Here is a 15,041-nt window from a genome sequence, read left to right as displayed (position 1 = left end):
GGCAAATCCAGAGACACAAAGTAGTTGTCAGGCTATGGGGAGAGGAGATTGGGGAGTGACTGCTGATGGGATGGAGTTTCTTTTTGGGGTGATGAAAATGTTTTAAAATTGATTATGGTAATAGTTGTATAACTCTGAAAGTACTAAAAACCATTGAATTATACACTTCAAATGGGTGAGTTATATCTCAATAAAGTTGTTTTAAAAAAAGAAAAAAGTGAAAAACTTCAGAATAGATATTTTAACTCATTTCATTCATTATATCTTATTTATAATTTTTTCTTATATCCTGCCTTTTCCATCTCAAAGGTAAGGAGTCTAAATCCTTCCACACACCAACCATTATAGCAGGTCCACAGAACATAACAACGTCTCTTCATCAGACTGTTGTTTTAGAATGTGCGGCCACAGGAAATCCCAAACCAATCATTTCTTGGAGCCGTCTTGGTAAGTCTTAGGGAAAAAAAAAAAAGTCTTTTTCCTTCAACTTTGTTCATACGGGTGAAACTGATAACATGTTTATTTTATATACAACACACGTTTGGCAATTATGTGGCTTTTATCTTTCTGGTATTTCAGCGTGTAGAGGAAAAGTTTTAGCATAGAAAATTTTAGACTTTTTATGATAATGATTGTTTGGATAGTGATCTTTTGACAAATTTTAGATCACATGTTACATTGTTTTAACTGAAGTGTTCTCTTTGAAATAGATCACAAGTCCATTGATGTCTTCAATACTCGGGTACTTGGAAATGGTAATCTCATGATATCTGACATCAGGCTGCAACACGCTGGAGTATATGTTTGTCGGGCCACTACCCCGGGCACACGCAACTTTACAGTTGCCATGGCAACTTTAACTGTATTAGGTATGTTTTCTTTCCTTCTGCAATCAGGAGAATCTTACGTTTTAACATTTGCTGTTTTATCTCATAGCTTACTTCCACTTTTCTTGAATTTTGTAGCATTGATATGAAATTGTAAACCAGTGATGAATTTTAAGAGGAACTTAAAGCCCTATGTTAAAATATAACTAGAATCACTCTGAAGTTACCATCCTGTTTGCTTTTATAACATTATGGTCCTTCTTAGTTAATTTAAGCTTCCTTTTTATTTCCTTCTCACCCACCTACAAATTCATATACCCATTGACCAGTCTAAGATTTTAATCTGTTGTCTCCATGCATTCACAAGTAGCTGTATATTGGGCTTGGTTAAGTTAGGATTATGGCACACATATTTTTAGTGTGTTTATATAGATGGTGTCAATGGGGAAAGCCTGGGGAAAGTGGACATTAACTGAGCAATGCAGAGAAAAGGCATCTGGAGAGATAGATAGATGTAGAGTGTAGACAGGAAGCTCAGAATGTCAAATATTTTCAGGGATGGGACTTGCGTCACTTGCTGTACTCTTCCTTGACTCTATATCATTCCTGTTTGCACCACAAAAATATTTTCTTTTTTCTTTAAAAATAGCTCCTCCTTCATTTGTCGAATGGCCAGAAAGTTTAACGAGGCCTCGAGCTGGTACTGCTCGATTTGTATGTCAGGCAGAAGGAATCCCCTCACCCAAAATGTCATGGTTGAAAAACGGAAGGAAGATACATTCAAATGGTAGAATTAAAATGTACAACAGGTGGGCTAAGTCACTTTGCTACTATTTTAGATAAGATATAATGGCTTTAGTAATTCTTATGTGAAACGGTTATAGTTATAATATCAAATACCTAAATTATCCTGGTATCTTAAACTGAAGTAAAATCAATAAGAAATTAACTTAAGACTGTAATATCAGCATGTCAAAAATCCTTTTGTATTTTATATTGTGGATCACGGAAGTGGTAGATTATAATGAAATGAATGTTGGAACAGTTCCCCAGACCTGGGTTCTGATCCTGGTAAGCCACCAGCTAAGTTACTAGCAAGCATGTTAACCCTTTGGAGTCTCAGTTCCTTGTTCCATAAAGTGAGGAATTTAGAAGGAAATAATTAAGTCTCTAAGAGTTCCTCCACAGTTCAAACTTAATGATTTTAAGAACTCATTTTTATTAGTATAAATATGAATCTTCTTGTATCACTCTTGTATGTTGAACAAAACTTTTGAACATTTTTGTTGACCTGAATTTTATGTAACATTGCAATGTTACAGAAATTAGATGCTACTAAAGATTAATATACTTTCTTAATAAAAGCCAAATTTTAAAAAAGAGATTAAGCTGTCACCTAAAGCAAACAGGATTTGGATATCACAAGTACTTATTTATATAGACTCAGAAAATAAGAGTAATTTTAAGCAATTCATATAGATTTTTTTAGTAGGGCTGGTCACACAGTCTTTTGTTCTTAATAACTTGTTTTTTAAAATTAAGAGTGCACTTAGTAATAGCTTAACTTTATTTTTATGTCATCCTTAGAATTTTCATTGAAATAATTTTTTTCTTTCCTCAGTAAATTGGTAATTAACCAGATTATTCCTGAAGATGATGCTATTTATCAGTGCATGGCTGAGAACAGCCAAGGATCTATTTTATCTAGAGCCAGACTGACTGTAGTAATGTCAGAAGACAGACCCAGTGCTCCGTATAACGTGCATGCTGAAACCATGTCAAGTTCAGCCATCCTTTTAGCTTGGGAGAGGCCACTTTATAATTCAGACAAAGTCATCGCTTATTCTGTGCACTATATGAAAGCAGAAGGTAAGCAATTTGAGGACTATTTATTTTTATGTGCTATTTACTGTCAGGGATTTGTTTTCAATATAAATGATGTCTCACATAATCCACAAAAGGTTTTTGAAGTTCTGTGGCATTTACCTCTTTTAATAAAGTAATTACTGTATCACCTGTGTATAAATTTTTTTGTTAAATTTTGTATTGTTGTATACTTTATGTATATAAGTATAGTTTAAGATTTTCTGTTTAGAAAAAAGTACCATCTCTGCCTGCTAAAAGTTACAGAGTGGTGTACTTATGAATTTCGTTTCAGCTGAGATGTAAATTCCTTACCTAGGACTTAAATATATCAATTTAAGTGTGCAGTTACATAGGAACAATGGTGTAACTGCTTAATAAAATAATAAGGTGAACTGTAGTCACTATAGCATGTTATTTTTAAAGGGGAATGTAAACATTTTCAGATTCCCTGTAATATGATTTTATATATTTTGATTATTTTCTGAAATCTCATAGAACTCTCTAAAAATTGAGCAGGATACTCTTTATTGATATCTCATTTATTATATAAAAGTAGATATCAAATCTTTCTTAAAATTTTTATCCAGTTCCATTTCTGGAATCTTTTTTATCCTCATATTTTCTTTTGGCAAAAATTTAGAGGAAAAGGAAAAACTAGTTATAAATCCTAGAGATTTCACTATTGATTTCTCATGGAAACAATGGCAGAGGTTTACAGATTTTAGATGTATACAAAACAGCCTGCTTTTTATGTGATAGACATTCCAAACAAATTCAGATACCCAAAGAGTGGTGATATAATAAAATTGTCTGTAGAAACAGGTGGTTTGTTGTTGTTTGTTTTTTGTACTTTGAAGTAGTATTTTGAAAAGGAGTATTTTGAATTTAAATCAGGGGTCATGGTAGCAAGAAGAATGAAAGTCTGTTAACTGAGCATGTTGGAGTATGTTAATTCCCTTTTTAATGATTTAAGAAGGTAAAAGGAATGCTGGTTTTGGTGGAGGCCACTCTTGTTCGCTATTATGGTTGTTTCATTAGAGCCCTCCACATGCGGCTCAGTGGTCTATTCAAAGGCAGAACAAGGCTTTTTAATTCGAACTCAAGGACCTTGTTTGGTAGGTCAGAAATCGTACTATGCGGTTCCTAATTAACGAACCATTAGCTAGTCTGTTGTGAAATGCCTGTAATCTTGTCTAATTAAAATGCTATCAAGTTAATTCAGAAATGTGGGAAAACTTAATAGTGGAATTTGCCTTCTGTTTTGTTTATAAATCCAGTGTGGAGAGAAGGGGCTCCATCCTTAGAGAGTTTTGATTAAGTTGACGTGCATTTGCTGTGAATTGTTCACAAAGCACAGTAGCTGCCAGTGCTCTTGTTCCACTTTACAAGTTTACTCTGTAGGAATTAAATCCCACAAAGACAAATCCTCTTCTATACCTTGCCATGCATATTTTATTAAGAATTGCTGAGAATTTTTTTCCTCTCTTGGCGGGGGGAAGAAAACCTCATTGTGGAACAAAACATTTTGAAGCACATTCTGTGCCTCCCAGTTCTTTTGCTTTCAATGTAAGTAAAAGAACAACTTGTGTCAGTCAAATTTAATAGAATCTCTAGGGGCAGAATGAGATCTTTTGCAGGACAACTTTTGGTTTGGTTTGTTTTTATAAAGAGTAGAGCCATTACATTCCCTACTGTCTCTCCATTTATGTTTAAAAGAAAAAGGAAACCATGAGTTTAAGCAAGTAAAATTTACACTGTTAATGAACTACAGTACTCTGTAGCGTTAAACTCTGTTGTGTTACTGCTGTACATTGTCTCTGCTGTGGGTTTTGACTAGATGTTAAATGATGTTTAGAGAAGATTAATTGTTTTCAGTTTGATTTATTAAGGAAAAATTCAAACTAGTAATTTGTAACAAGACATGGTTACTTTTAGAAAATAAAAACCTTCCTATTCACATTTTTTAAAGGGTCACAAAAGATAACAGAGAGATCCAAGGACCAGTGTTTCATAGTGGAAGAAAATGGTAATGGTCTTGTTAATTTTATTTTGAATATTCATAATTTTTAGACACTGATTCCTTAACCTAGGTTTAAACAATGAAGAGTATCAAGTAGTCATCGGAAATGACACAACTCATTATCTTATTGATGACTTGGAACCTGCCAGCAATTATACTTTCTACATTGTGGCTTATATGCCAATGGGAGCCAGCCAGATGTCCGACCATGTGACACAGAACACTTTAGAGGATGGTAAGAAAACGTGACTCTACGTCATCTCAGCATGAACAGTAGTAATATGCTTTATCGCTTTCAATGAATATGTGTTCTAACTCAGAGAAAATATCCTGGTTTTGGTTTAAAAACAAAAACAAATGTGATAACCAGCAGGCTAATTTACCATTTCAAATCTTACTCTCAGTTTTTGGCAGTAACATGATGAAGAGCGCTTTCATTTATAATTCGTAATACAAATTTTAATAACAAAATTGTCCTTGTATTTCTTCAAGTTCCTGGTTTAAATTGTAAATGAGTTGCAGGGTTTTTGGTTTGTTTTCTTTTCTTTACTGAGGAGAACAAAATGTGAGATTCTCTAGGCGGGAATAAATATAATGACAGTTACATATTGAGTGTATGTAATGACTGGAGGTTAGAGGCATTGGACTTCTGAAACTGGGAGTTCAAGAAGTTTAGTACTTGTCAGTTAAAAAAATTCTTATAGAATCAGATAGCAGTTAGTTTATTTTTAGATACATTGTACTTATTCTGCATAAGCAGGAAAGTATTGCCTGTTCAGTTTGTTACCTGGGGTTGGAAATTGAGCTGCTGTCCTTTTGAGGGCAGGCCTCCATATAATCTTATAACGGTGAGAAATTCTAGCCATTAAAATAGTCCTGGAGAACTGATTCTTCTCCTCTGACTCCTCATCTCTCTCTTCAGGGCCTCTCCATGGCCCATTTTTGTACTCTGCAGTGTGAAAGGGGGATTGTTTAACATATACTTAATTATACTATTCTTCCTTTACAAATGTTTTTGCATCCTCAAGAAATGGTCCACCTTTAGTTTTCAAAACATTTTTATATAAATGATTCTCAAGTCTTTTTCTTTGTCCATTTGGTCCCAAATCTATTATATCTCTATACTACTACTTGTGTAAATGTTTATAAATTCAGACTTTTACTAAATGAAAAAATTGTCATTGATCTGGATGCTGAATTCCACATTTCAGTTTTCGTTTAAGAGTCTGTTCCATTTTAGAGTGAACCGTGACCTCTCTGGTTACCTAATTACATTTAACAACCTCTGACATGCATATCTAAGGTGAAACACAGGCTGGTGTTTCTTGTAGTTGTTTTGGGTTTATTTGGTATATGAGGTGTATTCCCCCATACCCTTCAAGAAAATGTGTCTTACCATAGCAAGCTACTGGTTAAAGCTTGCCAATTCCAGTTAAGTTGTGATCTCAAAGTTTTTCTCCTTTTAAACCTTTCCTTATCCTGCAACTTTTTTGTTTAATTAAGTTTCATTTTGTTTTCTGGATAACATAGAGACTTCTGACACTGCTTTTCAATTTTCTGCATCAGTATTCCCCCATTTCCTCAGCCTGTACTTCTCAGACTGAGATGTGTGGGTCTCCTAGTGTGCACGTCAGATACAACTAACACTTTTGGAGTGTTTACCACTGCCTGTTCTAAAAACGTTCCCTCCATTATCTCCTTTAATCCCTACATAACCCTATGATGGAAGAACCATTGTTATATAAGAGATAGTAGTGTGTAGGGGGTAAGAAAATAGGCTCTAGATCTACTTCTTCACTTAACAAGCTGTGTGACCTTGGGTAAGTGATTTGACCTCTTTGTACCTCAGTTTCCTCAGCTATAAGGTAGAAATGATAATGGCACTTTCTTCACTGGGTTTTTGTGAGAATTCATGAGTTCATACACATAAAGGACTCAGAAATGCTTGATTGGTTTTCCCTTTCCTACCTATTATTTCATTCATTCAACAAATATTTATTGAGTACCTGCTATGTGTTATTCAGTATTTAGTAGTGAATAAAAGAGACAAAAAATTGTCCCATACCTTGTGGAGCTTACTTTCTATTGTGGGAGAAGGGACAGAGGAACAATAAATAAGATAAACAGTCAATGATATGCTCTGTTAGATAGTAATAAGTGTTGAGGAGAAGCGGAAAAAAGCAGGGAAAGGGGTAAGGCTTTAGACAGAGATACCTCATGTAATAGGTGACATTTGAAGACCTGAAGGAAATGAAAATGAGGGAGCTGGCTAGGCAGATGGCTGGGGGACGTGAATTCTAGGAAAGGACATACATGGAAATTGCTAAGGGCCTGAAGCACAAGCATGGTTGGACTGGAGGGAAGAAGCAGAAAGCAGCAGGAGATGAGGCACAGAATGAATGAGGAGCCAACCATATAAGCAGGTAGGGCTTTGTATGAATCCATCATGAGGACTCTGGCTTTTACTGTGAGTGAAATGGGAGCTATTTTGAGCAGAAGAGTGACAAGATCCGACTTGCAATTTAACAGCAAATGTGTTGGAGACTAGATGGTGAAGAAGAGGGCAGAGGCAGGGAAATCTGTCAGGAGGCTATTGCAACAAAACAGGCTAAGGGAGACGGTGCAGGGACCAAGGAGGTGGCCGTGTGAGTAGTAGAGTCATAGGATTGAACGTGGAGAGTGTATGGGGGAGTCAGGGGTGACACCAAGGTGTTTGTCTTGAGCAGTTGGACAAATAATTGCCGTTACTTGAGGTAGGAAAGCCTGTAGAAGAAGCTGTTCTTTTCATCCCCATGTTGTATATGAAGAAACCTAGACACAGAGAAATTAATTTGGCCAAGATCACACACAGTAGTAATTGATATAACAGGGATTCAGTTACACAGAGACTAACTCCAGAACCCATCTTAGCTCTTAATATTAGACTGCCTTCCAGTATACTTGGCTCATTTTCCTGGACTGCCTGTTGTATTCGAATTATTTACAGGGAAAACATTGTTTTCATATTAAGCACCATATATTATAATTAGGAATACAAAATTCGCACTAATTTTTAAGATACAACTCTTATTAAACACTTCAGATTATTTGTCAGGTTATAACCCTGGTGTCCTAAGCTTCTCCATTCTTGTGTAATTCTCTCTTCCTTGTTTTAAGGCATTCTGGTAGGGTTACTGAGAAGTATTCTCATATTAAGTAAGCTCATATTAATCCCAAACAACATCAGAACGGTCACAACAACAACAGTGAAAACCTTGCTTTCTTTGGTTCTCTGTATCGGATCCTCCCTCATTATTTTTTCCTTCCTTTTTCTGGTTTGTACTCTGCTTGACTGGAAACCTCAGCTAGGGCTGAAAGTATCTCTCTCTCCTTTATTATGTGATGTGTTGCTGTTAAGATACTTCAATAAAAACTGGTGTGCTAGTTGACAATTTTGATTCTAAATATTTATAAGCAACCTGTTTTCTTGTATGACTAGTTCCCCTGAGACCTCCTGAAATTAGTTTGACAAGTCGAAGTCCCACCGATATTCTCGTCTCCTGGCTACCAATCCCAGCCAAGTATCGGCGGGGCCAGGTGGTCCTCTACCGCCTGTCCTTCCGCCTGAGTACTGACAACTCCATCCAAGTTCTGGAGCTCCCGGGGACCACTCATGAGCACCTGTTAGAGGGCCTGAAACCTGATAGTGTCTACCTGGTGCGGATTACTGCTGCCACCAGAGTGGGGCTGGGAGAGTCTTCAGTATGGACCTCACACAGGACACCCAAAGCTACAAGTGTGAAAGGTAAATGTTGACTACTGAGGAAGAATAACACAGTATTTTTCTTTTTTTTTTCTTATCTAACTTATGTTTATATTTTAAAATTTTGTCTTATGAATTAAAGTTATTCCATCGATCATGGGCTTAATTGAAAAAAATTTTAAACTTTTTATTGAGTAGTTGCTTTTTGCATGGAGCTCATTAGTGTGTAAAACTTTTGGTTACTCTTTGTTTACTTAGCAGATCCTTCAAAGACAGATGGGTCCAAATCAAATTGAATTACCAGAAGTTATATATTAATAGAGACCTAATTAATATCATTGCCATATTTTTTTTTTTAAATCATCAGTTTAATAGAAAAACTGTAATACTAGGAAGTTCCAGACCCGCCTCCTCTTTTACTAATGTGGAATGTAACATGACTGGACTTTTTCTTGTTAATTGATTAATAATAATGCCTGTTCTATCACACGGGAATATTGGATGGTCAAAATTAGGAAACACATATTGCTTCTTTGAAAAAACTTAAAAAGCACATGTAATTTTGTTCTTATTTATATACCTTAGTTTTTTAGGTAGTATTTTATATTTTTAATTCTGTCTCAAGATTTAATATCATTGTGGAATTTTTAATATTAAGGTAAAGTAAAATTGTTGGAATTGAATTTTTATGCAACTGTTGGTTTAAAACAGAGAGAGCTATATACTATCCTGTGTTTTCATGTGCATTATGAGTTTCTTATACATCTGGTGAATTTTTCTAGCCCCTAAGTCTCCAGAGTTACATTTGGAGCCTCTGAATTGTACCACCATTTCTGTAAAGTGGCAGCAGGATGCTGAGGACACAGCAACCATTCAGGGCTACAAGCTGTACTACAAAGAAGAAGGGCAGCAGGAGAATGGACCCATTTTCTTAGCTACCAGTGACCTTCTCTATACTCTCAGTGGTTTAGGTGAGTGAACCTGTACTGTGTTTTTCCTTTTTTCCTTCCTCCCTGACCAATTGGGAAAAAAGTTATAGGATATAAGGCAGAAGTAATGACTTAATGGTAAAAAGAAAAGAATTGACCCTGCTACATCATTGTGCATATTCTACTGCTTAAGTCAGTGAATGGTCCTTGACTCACCATTGTGAGTGAATCGGTACAATGTCAGATAACCAGGTAATCTTTCTATCTTCTCCCCACCTTTGGGCATCGATTTTCTTTCTAAAGTTCACTTCTGGTGGAGTGAGAGCCTGATCAAGTCTTGTGACTGTGTGGTGGATGTAGAATAGAAATGTAAAATTAGGAATATCACCAAATGATCAGATAATACACAATAATTTAAGTTTAACTTAGAAATTGCCTGAGAGTGCCAGGTAGGTGTATTATTTTGCATGTGTAAAAGGTATGTAAATTATGTACAAAATAATGCTCTTACATATGACCCATGTAACTGTAAATATTTACTTTATGTAGTTCTAACCCAGAAACACTAAAGAAAAAGCACTTAATTTTGTGTTTGGGTTCGTCAGAATTCTGAAAGACACGTTTATTCCCTATTCATCCTCTCTTTGCACAGTGAAAGGATTTCATGATGAAAACATGTTTAGTAGACAGTAAAGACACTTATAACTACAGTAAATGCGTGAGTATAAACATACTCAAGGTGTAGAATGCACACTTAGCTATTTGTTGCTTGTGAGTAGATTTTTACCCTTAAGCACAAAGCAGCATCAACTAAATTCCTACTGGTTTGTTAATCACACCTTCTGCACATAATGGAAATTTACAAGCACTCTGGCTTTCCGTGTAACAGACTGCCCTTTGGAGTGCAGGAAGGGAAGAGGCACGGTGGTCCCACAGGGGACTGCTTCATTTTTTTTCCCTGGCCTCACGGCACAAGCTGTGAGAACAGCATGAGACCCAAATCCCTGTGCAGTGAGAAGCAGTGGTGGGAATCTGTTTTCAGACCCAGGGACGCAGAACCCCATCTTCCAGTTCTTTGCCGTAATTTTTCAGGTGCCGTTTTGCTTGTAATCTTGTTGTGTTGGATTTTAATTGAATCTGCATTAGGTTAAGTTTCACAGTTGATCCCTGTCACACAGCTTTATAAAGGACGAGGAGAAGTTACATATGTTCCAGGGTGACCTTCCTTAAGCCATTGATACTCAGATGACGTTAGCCCAACCTACTGTCAGCCATTCAGCAGCATTTATTTCTAGCCATGCCTTCTCAGGGTGCCCTCCCTTTCCACATGCATGTCATTTAATCAAGAAAATTTTAGTTAGTATCAAGTAAGAAACAGGATTTGAGACAATTTTTGATGAAAAATCATACATCAAACTCAGTACCTCCAATTTCTTCACTGATAAGGAAGTATACATACATTGAAGATAACAAAACAGTAGATTGTTAGACAAGTCTTATTGAACGTATAGGTAGCTTATTCTAAACAGATGAATAACTTATTAGAAAAAAACAAAAGACTGCTGTGCTTGTGAAAAGTTTAGAGAAACATTTTATTAAAACTTAGCCAATTAAAAACAATTCCTTAAAATTTAAAATTTTTCTACAGATGGCATATATATATGAAGACGATCCATTGATTTTTGTTGAAATTTTTTGTAATTTCTGAATAATAGCTTTCCATCTTATATACCTTTATTTCTTCCTATGTTTTAAAAATAAATCTCATATATTCACTGCCTGTGTGTTTATGTCATAAAGTCCTTTGCATATGCCATTTGCAAAGGATTTAAAATCATTTTATAGTGCATAAAAGTAGGAAATGACTTTGTTATAGTCAGTATACCCCGTCTATTAAAATAGCTGCGTGTCTCCTGACTGGAGTCAGACTGAGTGGCTGGAGTAATTGCAGTGCAGGGTTGCAGAGTACTCTCTCACAGCCGTAGGGCTTTCTTGTTAGAAGGCCCGTTCCATACCCCTGGAGTTGCTGTGTCCAGGGCTGGATAGGCTGACTGGCAGGGATGCAGTTGTGTGGATTCAAGCGCTGTGCAGCTGTTGACTAGATCACCTTCAAGATGCCTTCTAATCTTGAGAGCCCTAGGGTCTCATCTTCCTTTTCTAGAAAGTCACTCTTGGGGCCTAGCCAAGCTTACAGCAGGCGAATGGGTTTAACCCACTAAGCAGGCAAGTGTTAACAGCCCTCACTCCTCTCCGTCTTACTTTTGGCTGTTGGGAGAGCAGTATGTTCTATTAACTGGACAACTGACCATCTGTGACCATTTTTAGCGAGAGCATCTGGCGGTAGCTGCCTGTTTAACAGAGTGTGATGTGTCTAGAGGGCAGTAGGTTAAGGGAACCCTATCTGTGTCTTACATGGTGAATACTTGTTTTTACTGAGCTTTTGCACATTAAAGAGACTCTAACTGGAACTAGATTTACTAAGTGGGCTTGGAAATGAAATTTAAATGCTTTTGTTTGCCGATTCAGTGTCAATTTGAGTAGGAAGCTGATGTCTCAAAATTTCATTTTCATACTAATCCCCTTTCTGATGCCCTTTTCGTTTCCACTTCGGGTAATGAAGTTTTCAATAAAAAAGTATGTTATTGGGACACAGTCTCCTTAGTAATACCTACAGTTCTTTGTTTCTGAAAGAAAGAAATAGGTGAATGAGCTCATATATTTCATTTCATTTAACAAGCATTTTAAATTCTTTTTTAAGTAAGGCATTACAGCACTGGATTAAAAAAATGTAACAGATGTGACCACTGCTAAAAACAAGGATTAAACCAAAAGATTAAGTTGAATCACTTGTCCAATTTTCTCCCAAATTTCTGATTAACTAAATTTAATTGTACTTAGTAATGAAAGTTATTTTAGAACATTTTACTGTAAACCCTCAAAGCTCTATTCCCTGAGATGTAGAATGTTTTGTTTTTTAAAGTGGCTAAAAAAGGTTCTTGTGTCTTTATTAGTATAATATAAATATTGGCAGAGCAGTGGAAGTATTTTTGATGTTGCTCGTTTGTTTTAGTTTAATGATTTTAATATATACAGTTTGATTTTATTGGAAGTGGTTTACTTTGGGGGAGTTGGATAAAAAGCACTAGGCTTGTGATTTAGTGTTTATGTGATTTGTTCTAAATTGTGGTTTGCGGTTTTCTTCAAGATTTTGCATCTTCGTAGTAATGATTTTCACTTAGTTTTTTTTCCTTGGCACTTTCAGTGTTTAGTTCAGTTTTAAATAGAATTTTTAAATGTTTGTTTCATTCATCACACAATAAACTGAAGCAAAATTAATAGCACACTTGTGTTCCCTGATAATAGACTGATTGAAATAATTTGTTCCTCCTTTTTCGGTCTGTTTATTTCAGAAGGCTTCAAATTCTGAACTTAGAGTTTCTAATTGCAAGAGGACTGTTTTCATAAGCTGATTGTCAGAAACTGTTCTTAATTGTTTTGTCTGTAGAATAGAGTGAAAAGGGGGGGATTATTTAGATAGTGCTGTTGTTCAGCATTTAGGACACTGATGTTAGATAATCTTTAGCTTCTTTTTTGTCAATGAATTTGTGCTATTAAGTTTCACAGCGAGCATGATTAATGAGCATTCTATTTAGCACCAGTTGTGAAGATCCAAAATATTTAAAATCACACCTTCAAAACTCAGATCTTTTTTTGAGAAATCTAAAGTTATAACTCCCAGTTTCTGCTGGGAGTAGGAGTCTGAAGAAACAGTCCCTGGTTAATGATGTAATTTTTGAAGAAACAGTCCCTGGTTAATGATGTAATTTTAGAGTCCCTCAGCCAGTTTGTATAGAAGCATGGTAAAATTAAGTCAGATTTCTGGGTGTTATCTTTCACTGTAGTAGAATAGGATTTGGTTGTGTGGCTACATATCTCAAGAAAGAAAACAGAGAACTAGCACTGGTGAGACAAATTGATATAGCTGGAGGCAGTTGTAAGCTTTCCTTTAGTCGAGGCAGAACAAGATTTTGTGGCATAAAGGAGACCACTTTGAGCAGAGAGGGATCATTGTGAACCTTACTATAATAGCGATTTTGTCTCGAAGAGAATTAGAATCACTCAGTTTACAAAATATGGAAGTCACGTTTTAAAGCAAGCCAAAGTCTTTTCAGAGACTGTCTTCCCTCACCCCTCTCACACAAGGAAGCCTTAGATAACACTCAGAAAATCTTTGGAAACATGCTACAGGTGAAAATCCTTATAATGTGGTTGGTCTGCAAATTTCACATAAGATGGAGTAAAAAATACACTATATTTTATAACAAAATCTTCCTAATTGTGAATAATTTCAAGTGTATAGTTCCATACTGACTTAGCCTATAAATTCATTTCAGATAATCTGGTGCTTTGATACTGACTACCAGCTTAAATGTCATTGTAGATGCCAGGAGTCTTCCATGCTGAAGTAATGTATATTCGACAACATAAATGTCATTAAGCATTCTGTCCAGATTAGCTTTGACTTCATAAAGCAGCACTGGTTTCTGTGAGATCACTTTGCATTTATTTAGCAGACCTTTTTTAGGCTTGGTGTAAAAATGCCATTAACATTATTGCTGTCATTTACCACAGGAAAGATCTTTGGGGACATAACCTCACATTTTTTGCCTCTCTTCAGTTCTTCCTGTGCTTTACCACAGTTAATTTTTACTTTTAGTAGAAATAGTTGCTCTGAGCAGTATCTGATTGCATTCTTTCATTCTTTTCAAATAATTACAAAATAAGTTCATTTAACTGAAGTCAGTAGACTTCTTAAAGAAATGATTTTGGAAACCACCTACTATGTAGGCCATAAAATTGACTGTGAGTACAAATTATAACATAACAAAGGGAACATTTGAAAAGTACTGTATTTCACTTCCTTCACTGTTAAATATCTTCTAAGTTATTATGTTGTGTTTAATCTTTTATCAAGACAAAACATGCTGAAACAGACTTTAGGGAATACTGAACTATTTATTCCTAATTTATCAAGAGAGTAAAAATTTTTGAAAATTCCCTTCTCTGCAGTATCCAACAATGCCAAATATGATTGATATTCAAATCACATTTTAGAACCCTAATACTTAAAATTAAAAAAAAAATACTTAAAAATCCAATACCTCAAAAGAAATGGAGCATCCACTTCTAAAAAATCCCATTACTAAAAACGTACTGCTACATTAAGACAATAAAAAGGATTTTCATTTGCCAATTTGCAACTACCTCTAGTTAAAGACAGAATGTTTGCAGGTTGATGAAACTGTAAGAACTATACAAAAGTTACAGTTAATCATCTGTTTATCTTTCTTTAAATTCTTTTTCTAGGATGAAAGGTAATCTTCCATTTTAAAATATTTTTGATGCTCTCTGGACAAAATTAGAGACCTATCTCTTCTCTCTGGAAAAAATCTTGCTCAGCTTTTAAGTCTTAACTCTTCTGGGAATCCTCTTGTGACCCCAAATGGTGTCAGTCATTCCCGTGGTGCGTCATCTACAATGCTTTATTGTGGGAGGCACGTGGCACTGACAGTTAAAAGAAAAACATCAGTTGACTAAGCTTCATGTCTGCTGCCTAGGTTTAACTTACAAGCTCCACAGCTTATTAACAAATTAAA

General features: G+C 35.6%; 1 protein-coding gene across 2 annotated transcripts in view; it reads left to right on the top strand.

The window, feature by feature from the left end:
* The window catches only part of PRTG (protogenin), a 125,031-nt gene that overhangs the window by 58,863 nt on the left and 51,127 nt on the right, over positions 1 to 15,041 (top strand). The window contains exons 5-11 of one of the 2 annotated variants that reach the window (XM_068551953.1): positions 310 to 447; positions 711 to 869; positions 1,477 to 1,636; positions 2,449 to 2,696; positions 4,784 to 4,948; positions 8,192 to 8,497; positions 9,238 to 9,426. In XM_068551953.1, the coding sequence (XP_068408054.1) occupies positions 310 to 447; positions 711 to 869; positions 1,477 to 1,636; positions 2,449 to 2,696; positions 4,784 to 4,948; positions 8,192 to 8,497; positions 9,238 to 9,426 (1,365 nt within the window). The remainder of the gene's footprint in view (positions 1 to 309; positions 448 to 710; positions 870 to 1,476; positions 1,637 to 2,448; positions 2,697 to 4,783; positions 4,949 to 8,191; positions 8,498 to 9,237; positions 9,427 to 15,041) is intronic. The other variant, XM_068551962.1, reaches the window with a different exon arrangement.

Source organism: Eschrichtius robustus, chromosome 1 (genome assembly GCF_028021215.1).
Source record: "Eschrichtius robustus isolate mEscRob2 chromosome 1, mEscRob2.pri, whole genome shotgun sequence".
NCBI lineage: Eukaryota > Metazoa > Chordata > Mammalia > Artiodactyla > Eschrichtiidae > Eschrichtius > Eschrichtius robustus.
Note: the sequence above shows the minus strand (reverse complement) of the source record. Positions and strands in the feature narration are given on the sequence as shown.